We start from the raw sequence: 12990 nt of genomic DNA on the forward strand, positions 1-12990 counted from the left end.
CCCATTGGGCTCTAGTTCCCAGAATTCCAAGCATAACCCAATCACAGAAACTATGTGCAGCTGGCAAAAACATGCCTCGAATACAGCACGAGGCAAATCACAGTCAGCTGCTGCAGACAGTCCAGAGCAGCTCCATATCTCCACACCTGGGATTAAAACGGAAGTACATTCTTATACTAGTTTGGTGTTTTTTTTAAAGAAAACGAAATTCCGGAATTGTCACTACAAATTAGCATCTAGACCACAGGAAGACTTGTGAAAATGAAACAATGAAAGAACCAACCATCCAATCTACAAATGGGCTGATGAAACCAGACAGACAATCCTCAGAATCAAAATACAAAGGCCCAATAAATACGAACGTGTTTACTGATCATGGAATTACAAGACTGTTTTGAGAGTCCATCTCACCCCAGTCACTATACCTATCCATGAACAATAAATAAACACTGATCAGGTTGTAGAGAAAGAGGAACCCTTATATAACGAGAGTGGGACTGTAAACCAGTGCACCCACCTTGGAAGTTTGTGTGTGGGTGTCTCAAAAAGTCCTGAGGGCAGGGACTGGCAAGACAGTTAAGCAGGTAAGGCTGCATGCCACACAAGGTTGGAGACCTGAATCATATCCCTAGAACCCACGTAAAGATGGATGGAGAGAACTGACTCCACAAATTTGTCCTTTGGCCTACACATGCAGACTCCTCAACTGTGAACTGTGAATTAATTGGATTTAAAAAATGAAAATAGAACTACTCACCAAGCACCCTTAGCACTCTTGAAGACATTCCTGAAGGAGGAAGTCCACAGAAATATTTGCACTTCATGCCTAGGGCTTCACAATAGCAAAAACACCCCCCAAAACAAACAAACAAACAAACCAATAAACAAAACCAAACAACAACAACCACAAACGAATGAGAAAAACAAAAAAACAAAAAAACAAAAAGAACCAGAAACCATTCAACAGGTGAACGTAGAGAGAAAGTGTGGTTTATATGCGTTAATGGAATTTTATTCAGACCTAGAGGAAACCGGGGCATTTACAGGAACTGGAAATCATTGTTAAGCAAAAGAAGCCAGACTCAGAAAGAGCAATTCCCCAGTTTCCTCTCAAATGTAAACTACAGATTTAAAGTGGGGTGGGACCACTGGAAGTAGAAAGCAGACTGTGAAAAGGAAGGAAGAGATCTTAAATGAGAGTGGATAGTAAAAGGGAGGAAAAGATGAGATAAATACGCGGGACAGGAAATCAGAAGGGAGCTTCTGAGGGAGAAAGGGGACTAGCAGGAGGGTACCAGGAAGCTATGAGAGAGGCCTGGGATGGGGCTTCTGGGCAGAGGGGTAATGGTGAACCCGAACAAATGCAGCGAGATACACGCATGAAAACACCGTAATAAAACCCACTACTTTGTATATTAAAAAGGAAAAACAGCTGGGTAGGGTGGCACATGGAAAGCAGGGGCAGGAGGATCTCTGAATTTGAAGCCAACCTGGTCTCCATAGTGAGCTCCAGGACAGCCAGGACTACACAGACTCTGACTCAAAAACAAGCAAAACAACAAACAAACAAACAGACCTATAAACATAAACACAAAGAAAATCTTATTGAATAAACACAGTCATAATTGCTTATTTATGCTTTTTATGTAATTACTTTTGAGGAGCAATAATGAAGTTGACGAATCATGATAGAGATACCTTAAAAAAAAAAAAAGGCCTAATTTAGTATTGGACCTTAACAGGAACTTTACTGATGTTTAGTATAAACTTGTACTTTAACAGCGAGTTAAATTCTCAGTCCCTTGGGGGAAATTATTTCAACAGAACATAATGTAACAATGAAAATTAATTAAGAATAGCCATTAATGTAACAAACATGGGGGGAAAACTCATAACTTGAGTGCAAAACAAAGCAAGTTGGGGAAAAGTATTGAATGATACTTTTCTAAGCATTACTGTACATTGTTTAGAGACACAATGAAGCCGTGTAGCTATGCATGGGAATTAACTATGACATTTACAAAATGCTTACTTTGCAGGGAGTGGAAGAAATAAAGAATGGGGAGAAAGACAAAGAGAAATTCAACTATATTTGAAACATTTTAGTTCATAAGCGGCTTGCTGTAAGTTCATGCTTGTTAAGTCAGAGATACATCATAAAAAGTGAAACTCTGTATAGTTGCTGATTTTGAACCTGTCAGTCATTTCAGTACTGGCTGAGAGCCCCTACTGTTCCAGTTTTATTGTGAATTTTATCCTTAATAGAGTACCTTGGACTTCTACCTAGTATGTAGGGCATACACACACACACACACACACACACACACACACACACACACACATATATATATGTATATATATTCAGGTCCTTTTTTTTTTTTTTTTTCTTTTTTCTTTTTTTCGGAGCTGGGGACCGAACCCAGGGCCTTGTGCTTGCTAGGCAAGCGCTCTACCACTGAGCTAAATCCCCAGCCCCTTCAGGTCCTTTTTATAAGAGTGTCAGGGTGGTGGGGCAATGTGGCCAAAGTCCTGCTTGTCTACCCATAAGTCCTTTGCCCTTTGCACAGGACACCAAAGTGAGCATCCCCAGATGGGGGCTTCCTTCACTACCAGTGCTTCACAGAACACCCAAAGGGTACAACAGCTAGGCCACACTTTTTTCCCCCCTTTCCTTTTAAATAGTCTCCCTGGGTAGACCAAGCTGGAGCTGACTTTATGGTTCTCCATCTTCAACTTTGGTAGCTTTAGAGTTACAGTTTGCACCAACACAGCCACGTCTCAGGCCTTTACCTCCCTGTGGGTGCCACAAATGTACCCATCTGTGGTGGTGAGAGAAGCAGCTCTCTTCAGCAGAAGCTAGGTGGCTGTTTTTGCTTTTTGCCAAGGTCGTGCTTGAGTTATCCTATCTGCCCTGAGCTCAGGTGAGAGCTGTAGTTATTTGGAACAGTGCACAGCACATTGTGTTTCTTCATTTCATTCTTTTTTTATGCTCTAGCAGGACGACTTGTCAAAGAGGTAAGAACTGGTGGATAAATTCATTCTTAGGCTCCCTGATGAGTAACTGTAGTGTTAGGGTAAGGGTTAGGGTTAGGGTTAGGGTTAGGGTTAGGGTTAGGGTTAGGGTTAGGGTTAGGATTAGGGTTAGGGTTAGGGATGTGAACCTTTTTCTTTTCTGTTTTGTTGTTGCTGTTTTGTTTCAAACTTACAGAGTTCTGTGTTTTTATATTATACTGTACATGTGATTCTTATAACTACTGAAATTTGGAAACACTTTACTTTTATTTGATGTATATACATGTTTTGCCTGCATGTATATGTGCTAACTGTATGCACATGCATGCCTGATGTTCACAGAAGCCAGGAAAATGTCAGATGTCCTGGACTTGGAATCACAGACAGTTGTGAGCCCCTACGAGGGGGCCAGAAACAGAACCCCTGTCTTCTGCAAGAGCAGCCAGTGCTCTTAGCCACTGAACTATCTCTCCAGCTATTTAAAAACACTTCTTTACTGAGGGGAGAGGAAGTCGGGGGGACATGGAAATGAGTCTGAAATGATGATTCATACTATTATTCCAGTATTATTGAAGCTGAGGCAGGAGGATGGTGAGTTTGGTGAGTTGAGTTCAGTCTGAATTATATAGCAAGACTCTGTCAACATAAATATTTGTCAGAAATGAAAGCAACCATAAAGTCTATAGTTACCTTAATACAGCAAAAAGTGTACCTTTGGAGGAGAATTTGTGTTTTTAAGAAAGAAGACTTTAAGTATCAATTCAAATTAGACATTTTCCTCACTTTCAACCTTATAGAGAGAAAAATGCAACATTCTTCAAAACTTGTCTGTATTTATTGATACACCAGCATAATTCTAGAGTATACTGATTTAACCTGGGTTATTACTGTTTAGCATAACTTCTTTCATGTAGAAATGGCAGAATTTTTTATTTAGAAAATTGTCTAGCTCTTCGTTAATTTATTTACATTTTCTTTTCTTATTTGTATGAGATGGCTAGTTAACTTTATACACAATAGGTAGTTTAATGCCCTTCTTGCTATAACTTAGTGGGTTCATTAAAAATGCGCAATCTAGAGTAAAACCCAAAGGCATAGCAGAAAGCAAGAAAAAAGGCACCAAGAAAGCTGTGTTTTTTTCCTATAAAGATTTTGTGGGTCTTAGTCCACAGGGAAAACAAAAGCCCAGAAAAAGGAAGGAATGCTGATAGTTAACACACAAGTTGTTTCTGGTGTCTCAAGGGCAGTCAACTGGCACTCAAATGTTCTCTTCCAGTGCTGGGAAATGTCACCTCCTAGGACTGTTCCAACATCATTGTATTTAGGATTTTAAAGGGAGAAAGAAGTCTGATTTGTGTCATGGATGATTAAACGCTAATTTAGCTCCTAAGTGTGAATGAAAACAGGTACTAAGATCTCAGAGGTGAAGTGAGATACGGAAGGGTCACGCTGTTTTAATTTAGTGGTCGGCTGAACTCAAAAATTTGGATCAGATAGAAAGAAATGTTTCCCCTTCCTTTTCAACCCCCCCCACCCCCCCTTTTTTTTCTTTCCTCTGTTTGCAAAGTTCTCAATGCCCTTGCCCTTAGGAACAGTGAAGAGTCATTTGAAACGTCTGAAAGCTGGAGGCGAGTTTTACTTTTCAGGTCATCCAATTTAGGAGATCCAATTTCTGCGGAGGGAAGAAAAAGACTGGGTAGGGGAGGGAAACAGCAGACTCCTGGTCTTCGGATCTGTCTACCTTCAATCCACAACCTGACACACAGACCCAGCCAAGTGAGGGATTTCCTTGAACCTCCACCACCACCATCAGCAACAGCAGCAGCAGCACAACCTTGTCACTCACTCCAGAGGAATACGCCCCTTTTCTCTTGACCAATAATGGCTCTCCTGCCTGCATAGTAATGAGCTCGAGACCTCCCCTGACCAATGGCGCTCCCGGAGCAGGGTTAGTTTTGCATGTACCTAAGTGATTTGCATAACCCTGCAGCCAGGGGCTCCCGAGGCGAGCGTGCAACCCTAGAAGGGAAAAGGACGCACGGAGCCGGAGCCGCCGTGGGGAGAGCGCGGACAACCAGGGTGTTTGTGAGAACCCGGGCGGGGGTTGGGACTCCGGGCCGGCATGGCTGGAGGCTGCGCTCCGCAACCTTGAGGAGCCGTGCGGTTGGAGGAGGCCCGGGACAGGAGGAGGCGGCGATGGCAGCGCGCGGCCCGGGCAGTCGCTCTGGGCCGGGTCGGCTGGCCTGAGCCACTAAGCCGCGGGGCTGCGGGTGCGCGTCCATGGAGCAGCGGGAAGGGAGAAACTGCGGAGCGCCGCGTCCTAACGCTCCGGCGGCGGACTGCTGAAGGAAGCCAGCGCACGCGGACAGCCGAGGGACGGCTCCCGGGCCCCGAGCCCCGCAGGCCGGCTGCCCCTGGGGCGGCGCGGGGCGCCGGAGGGCAGCGGAGGCGAGCCGAGAGAGGAGCCGCGGGAGAGGCAGGCGCGGGCGGCGGCCGCAGCAATGCCGGGCCCGCTGCGGCTGCTCTGCTTCTTCGCCCTGGGGCTGCTCGGCTCGGCTGGGCCCAGCGGCGCGGCGCCGCCTCTCTGCGCTGCGCCCTGCAGCTGCGACGGCGACCGTCGGGTGGACTGCTCCGGAAAGGGGTTGACGGCCGTACCGGAGGGTCTCAGCGCCTTCACCCAAGCACTGTGAGTGAGGGAGACCCGGCTGTGGATTGAGGGACCCGCGGGGCGCCTCGGGGCGTAACCAGGGCTCGACCCCAGCCCCCAACCCCAGCGCCCTGGGGGTGCACTAATCACCTGTGTGTGTGTGTGTGTGTGTGTGTGTGTGTGTGTGTGTGTGTGTGTGCGCGCGCGCGCGCGTGTGTGTGTGGTGTGGTGTGGTGTGTGTGTGTGTGTGTGTGTCTGTCTGTCTGTCTGTCTGTTTTGGAGGGTCAGAGGGCAATTGGCCCCCTTTCCCGCACGCTTAGCCAATCTGGATCTGAACCTCGAGAAGCTTTTTCTTTCATAGACTTTTTGGGTGCAATTACTACCTCCCCTCCCAATCTCAAATCCCAAGTGTGTTTAGGGCCAAGAAGGAGGGAGGATGCTGGAAACCCTTGTCCTTGGCAGCCTTTCTCGCGACCTCTTCCCTCATGCGGCCCCCTGTTCGGCTGGCAAAACTTTGGCTACGGATGAGGGCGCCTAGAACTTGGCCTGCGTTTGCAGACCAGGCACGTTCCACGGGATAGCACCTGGATACCCCCAGGGTTCTCGCAGGCGGAGAGAAGAAACACCTGTACCTTAGAAGGTGAATCGCTTTCCAGTTTGGCCCCGTCCTGCCCGTGCAGTGTGACACCCTACCCCAGATCCACTAGGGACTCACTGCCACAAGTAGAGCACAAGGGAGAGGAGGGGGAAGTGGGAGGAAGGGGAAGAGGGAGGAGGAGGAGGAAGAGGGAGGAGGAGGAGGAAGAGGAGAGGGGGAGGAGGAGGAGGAGGAGGAGGAGGAGGAGGAGGAGGAGGAGGAGGAGGAGGAGGAGGAGGAGGATTCGGCCTACTCTGGGTGGGGATCCTTAGTGAATAAGGCATTTTAAAGAAGGAATGCTGACTTGAGGTAGAGAATGTTGGGAGAGAAAGTTCTAGAGCACACGTTCAGTGTAGTCTGTAAGGTGGGCAACCATTTTCCGCCTGTACCTTCACAAGCAGAACCTTTCATTTGAGCTGAGTGTGGTCAGGGAGAGTAGCTCAGATGGTTCTTCTGATCCTCCCCACCTCCTTCCTCGGACACCCATGAGAGCTTTCAACAACTCAGGGAAGAGGGGGAATCTGAAATAGGTGTTGGAGGTGATGTTGGCAAATACCACCCATAGGAAAAGAATGGGGTAATTGAGCGGAGGGCAGCTTGTATGCCCCTTTCAGCCGTTTTTCGTGTTGTGTGGCCTATTGCACGATTAAATCAGGAGCGGTGAAAGACCTGTTAGAGAGGAAGGGGCCTGAGAGGCCCTCGGGCAAAGGAAACTTCCTTTTTACCTTCAAGCTATCAAAGAGACCTCTTAGACATAGCTTTAAAGGAATAACAGATCTTGTGAAGGGAAAACTCCCTTTTAGGCAAGCTGGGGCATTGCTGTATTTCCAGGTGGGTGGTGCTGAGGCATTCGGCGGGTCCTCTCAGGTTGGGGATGAAGAGAATTGAGCCATAGTCTCTGTGTTTGTTCCAATCTTAGGTGTTATTGATGCCTGGGAACACCCTTTCTTTCAAAATGATATTTAACTTTTCACCAAAAAAATTAAACTCTGAAGCGTGAAGTGATTTGCTCACACAGACATATTAAGTAGCAAAATCTGAGCAGGGTTGGCAAGTGAGAAGCTAGGTTTTTACAGTTTCTCAAAGCTCTTCGGAAATGGTCAGAGAATTCAGGCAGAAAGAGAGGGGACTTTACCTGAACCATTTAGAATCATGGTTATTATTATTTGTGAAATTCTTTGCTAAAGTTTGAGGAATGTGCTAACCAAAGTCTTTTCAGATGAGCTAAATTATTAAAAAATTAGGATTTCACTCTTTAGTTTATTTGTAAAGACTTCGGTTAGCACATTCCTCAGACTTTAACAAATAGTCTTGTCCCATAAGGAAAAGGACTGGTTTATGTGTACCTAATGTCATGTTTTTATGGGAACATGCTCCTTTAGAGACAGCATCACACAACCTGTAGATCTCACTGGAGACAATGAAACACCCTCTCTTCAAGGTCCAGCTTAGGGGAGTTACTGTGCATAGCTTGTGGAATGGATAGATAACGTTTTCCTGAACTTTGGTGGTGGTCAAATGAGAGCTGTTTCTTTGTGATCAATAGGTAGAGCGAGTGCGTATTCTGAGACCTTGTTTTCCCCATACCCTGATCTCACCCTGAGAAGAGTAAATGTTTTATATATGACCACTCTACTTTAAGGGGTTCCAAGGGCAGTGCATTTTCACTTACCACCTGAGGAAGTCAGCTGCCTCTAGAGCTTTATCTGAGGAGGGGCAGGTGCCTCAGGCCTGCACTATTTGCTCTCATGGTGGGATTCCATTCTGAGGCACCATTGCAGAGTTCATGAGCCACAGTTTACACTGAGAGTGAGCCCACACATCTCTAGACCCTTGTTTACATCTTAATTTCTAGACCTCACTGTTTGTGAAATTACAAAAGCAAAAGCAGAAGCTGTAAGATGAGACTGTAGTGTTCAGGGTTCTTATAGCTCAGTGACTTGTCCAGTAATGAGACTTTCTCCAGCCTTTGAGGTGTGTGCACAGTTCGCCTTGGAGACCACAGGACCAGCAGAGAACAGGGATTTTATTTGACTCAGTGCATAGAGCCTGATACACCGGAGAAACTTAAAACTTCTGGAGTGAATAAATAAACCCATAGGAACACGCTAATGCATAAGCTAAGAGAACCACACTAAAGAACTTTCGATCTAGACACCATTCCCATGAGGGTTTGCTAAACTTGGCATCTCTGCGTTTAGCCTTTTGTCCAGAATCGAGAAGGCTCCAGAGAGAACACTCCTGCTGTTCCTACTTTAGGCTGGTTTAAACTTGTTCAGCCACACTATCTATTTCCTGCTGATTGCTACCTTATCAGACTTGGGGGACAGAAGTAGATATAATCCGCCTTCTCTTTCATGAGGCTTCTGTAGTCATAACACTAGTAGTGATTGTGTTTTGGAATAGCTATTTTGAATTCTAATTGAAGCTACAATGTATATGGGCCTATCATTGCTAAGTAATCTTATTCATATTAAAGTTTAATTTTTTTGTTGTCAAAAGGATTCAAGGTTATCCCTAGGTTAGTGGTGATATAGCAGTTAACGATATCCACTCCAAGGTTGGGGAGTTTGTAGTGTGTGTTTTCTGATTCCTGGGTTTCTGCAATGAAGTTCAAGAGCTATAGATTTGGGATACAAATTTTCATTTCCATAAAACATACATTTAAGATGATAAAGTTTGTCTTTGTGGCTTCATGGGAGAGAGGTAGATCTGAGCCTTTGATCATCCTTACCTCAGCACTGAGTAATTGTGTGGCCTTGGGCAAGTCATTCCACATTGTTTTGGAGTGTGTGACGATTTCCTTATCTGGAATAATACAGTAATTGCATTCCCTGCTTTATCTCCAAGCTGCTTCTTCCATCCCTAAGTTGGGTGATTTTACAGTTCTTCTGGCGTGAGAATGGAGAGGTGACAGTCAGGCTAGGAGAGGCTCCTGGAGCAGCAGGACAGTCTTCCACTTGAAGCTGCATAAGCCTTTTCATTACCACTAGCTTGGGGGGAGTTCTTGTCTGTGTTTAGAAGTGTGTGTTAGGAAATTTTCCATGGAGACTTGTTGCAGAATTCATGAGTAGCAAGGGCACTTTGCTAGGGTAGAATAGCCCTGATTGTTTCCTGTGTGTATGGCTTAACACTTGGAAAAGAAAACCACTCTGTTTCACTAGTTTGGATACAGTACAAAAAGTTACTCAATGTCCTCCCTTCCATGTAGTCATAACTCAAACCTTCACTGTGGATACTCTGTACCTGAGCAGATTATCAAGTCTTTCTTACGGAACTGATGGTTACCTGAAGGGCTTTGAAGTGCTTTTTCTTCTCCTTTTCTTAGTATCACCTTGGATTCTTCTCCAGGGTGTGTTTTCTTCGGTGTACCACTACACACTTACAGATGTCAGTTGAAAGTATTTTCTTTTCTAACTTCAGCATCCACTGAGTATTCCACAACAGGCCAGGTGGCCAGTGTCTGCGTGCTCACACTCCATTATAGCAAAACTGATATCTTTTTTATTTCCCAGTTTCTAGGCAAGCTTCGTTATTATAGTATGTCTGACTAGAGTTGTTACTTTTCTACAACTGTGCAGTTTAAAGCAAGGTTAGTATTTGAACATCTTTCCATTTGGACCCTTTATTTTTCAAACTGCCAAGTGACTGTTCTCTAATTGCTCAGGAGGAAAGAGCTCTCTATGGGAAATGTAGGGAGCTGGGTTCCAGATCTCACTAATTCACTGGTGTGGCCCTGAGTGAGTCAAACGCTTACTCCTTCAGGGCCCTCATTTTATTTTACAGTCTGGAAAACAGGCATGTCGACACCTCTTATTGACAAGAGGTTTTTTTTTTTTTTCTATTTAAGTAATTTTCAATGAATTGAGTCTTTAGGGTCTTGTATCTGCAAGGCAAGCACTCTACCACAGAGCTATATGATTAGCTTTGAATTTTAGTTCTTATACATTTCTTGACTCAATTCTGTGAAGAGATGTGCTGGGGACTCTCTCACCAATCCAGTAGATCCTACAGTTGTCCAGTTCAACTGGAGTTCTTCTACGGAATGGAGCATCCATGTCTCCCCAGGCAATGATGATGATGTCTTAGGTGTTGCCTGAACAGTGCTGAGAATTTATACCAGGGATTTACTTATTCTGCCCTTCTTAAGACTTGCTGTAACCAGTAATAGTTGACGGTTTCCAGTTTAGCTGAATACTGTGCCAGTTTTGGTGTCACAAGTATTTACTGTCCAAGTACTTGGCTCCTAGCATTAGAATTGTAAGGTAACATTTGACAGCTTAATCTCTCTGGAAAGATCAAAGATCTGTCTTAGTAGGTGGATCCAGGCAAGTTTAGGCATTTTCTCGGCCTCTGCCTTTGTCAGTGTGTCTCTCAGATTTGTATTTTAGTCATCTTTATAATAGTAGAAATCATTGACAGCCTGCCAGTTTAGATTTTAGTTTCTGATCTCCTTGGCTGTGTGTGTGTGTGTGTGTGTGTGTGTGTGTGTGTGTGTCCGCGCTTTAGTAATGGGTATTGGAGTAGATGGTAGCTTCTGCCTCTACTTTGGATTTCTTTGAATCCTTGTAGAACATGAAGTCTAAGAATCATCTTGTGAATCAGAATCTGAGACCACTCACTTTTGCCCACCTGTAGTGCAGGTATTAAAGAGGCAAGGTATTGACTCCTATACTTGGGAACAAATTCATGTTAACAAAATATTGGATTGTTAATTTAAAAGTTAAATCCCACCAAATATGCCTTCAACTTTGAAAAGATGAATGTTAGCCAACATATGTCTTCATGATAGGACATTGTTGCTCTTTCCATTTGTAAAAGTAGATATTAAAGTTTTAGGTTTATAAAGATATTATCTGGGTTGCTTTGTAAAATTCATGGATGGCCCATTTTGGACAATGTCTGCTTGTTTTCAGTACATTAAAAGAAGTTTTTTTTTTCTGCTCAGTGAATCATGGTTTTTGTAAAACCTTGACTGAAGGTGATAAAATGCTCCAATTTTAAATACTGGCAGTGAGGAAGAAAAATCTAGGGCATGTACCCAATCACTACTCTTACACAATGGCTAGTTTGTCTGCCTTCTTGACATTTCTTTGTTTCTTTAAGCAATTGATGGTCAGACTACATGTCAGTTATCAGCCTATTGTTTGAAAGTGAGCAGGTTCCAAAAGTGAGTTAAAAAGTAGTCTTAGAGAGGGGGCAGAGGGCATACAAGGGAGCATGATTTTAGTTCATAGATGTTTAATGGTGTTCCAACCTTCTAAAGACTGTAGCGAGATAGTTTCAAATACCCCTTTAAAATAGTATTGTGAACTTGTATGCAGTATGCCCTGTGTTCCTTCAGAGTCAACGGTTGCTAAGCTTTGAATGTGCCTTTTGTTTATTGTAAGATTCTTAAACGTTCTAAGTTATTGTGTGTCATGGCTTGGCAATTTAAAATGTCTAATGATTGTGCTGTTACTTTTAGTTTGTGAAACATGTTTTGTATTATGATATTTTTAATTGTCAAAAATGCATAATAGCCAGGTTCTCCCCTAAAACCATCATACTTGGCATTAAGTCCTTCATTTACTTGTTTACTTACTTTTTTTTTTTTTAAGATATTGTTTTCTTTTCCCCCTCTTTTTTTAGGTGCAAGTAGTTAAGGGTTTTGTTTTTTGTTGTGGTTGTTGTTTTGTTTTTTCTCTTTTCCATTCTGGGCCTAAGACATGAGTGCTTAAATATTTTAAGTATTTGTGTATATGCATTACTGAGTTTTTTGTATTGAAAGCTCTTGTGGGCAAACAAACCACTGAATCCTGCCCCTGTGCTAGAATAGTGTCCCATAGAGTAGGAAACTATCTCCTAAGGGAATGTAAGCCACAGATATTTTGGGAGTCAGCTGTGTGTCCAGTTAGATTCTGAGCTAGTGTTGTGTCGGCTAGTAATAGGACAGAAGAAGCAAATTTAATACATTGCAAGATATATTAGTGACTCTTCATCCTTAATATGTGATGTGTGCATATTTACATATTCTGAATCAAGATACAAAATGGGCTGTATGAGCCCTCCTAGGTAACTGCTTTGTTTATGTTTTGAGATGAAGTTAAGGCCTTGCACTGTAGCTCAAGTTAACCTTGAACTTGTGATCCTCTTGCTTCAGCCTCCTGAATGATTCATTTTCTTTTACATTAGAAAAATGCTATATACATTTTGTCTTGTTTTATTTCAGTCTTTTAATATGGACTGTTCAAAGAATGGACTCTCATTATGCTCTTACTACAAGGCATTTTTGATACACTGTTTGAATCATAATATAGAATTCATAGGGAAGATGTGATTTATACACCTCTCCTATTATCTTATTCCTTCCAGATAGACAGAAATTTGGCAAGCACATGGTCCCTTCACCTTGGAGTGCTTCTAGGCATGGCCAAGGGATGTGTCTGGAATTCAAGTCTAACTTTTCCACTGTTCCTGTACATTAGGTTTCATGGGATAGTGCTCGGCATAAACCACAGAATACTTTAGTACAAGTGATAACATCCAGACTTCCTTCAAAGCACTTGATTAGAGCCCTTTTCAACAGAAGGGAAAGGGATTTCAACATCCTCGCTTTCTTCAGGGTTTTGGTTCTGAAGGTGCAGAGTGGGAGGTACATTTCCAGTTGACAGTCTCTTCCATGATGCTCGAGGACTGGGCTATGACTTTGATT

At 43.6% G+C, this 12990-nt stretch overlaps 1 protein-coding gene across 1 annotated transcript in view; it reads left to right on the forward strand.

Moving 5' to 3' along the window:
- Positions 1-5033: 5033 nt before the first annotated feature.
- Lgr4 (leucine-rich repeat-containing G protein-coupled receptor 4) overlaps positions 5034-12990 on the forward strand; it is a 102617-nt gene continuing 94660 nt past the window's right edge. The window contains exon 1 of the mRNA NM_173328.2: positions 5034-5698. Coding sequence (NP_775450.2) covers positions 5514-5698 — 185 coding nt within the window. The 5' untranslated portion in view covers positions 5034-5513. The remainder of the gene's footprint in view (positions 5699-12990) is intronic.

Source organism: Rattus norvegicus, chromosome 3, assembly GCF_036323735.1.
Source record: "Rattus norvegicus strain BN/NHsdMcwi chromosome 3, GRCr8, whole genome shotgun sequence".
NCBI lineage: Eukaryota > Metazoa > Chordata > Mammalia > Rodentia > Muridae > Rattus > Rattus norvegicus.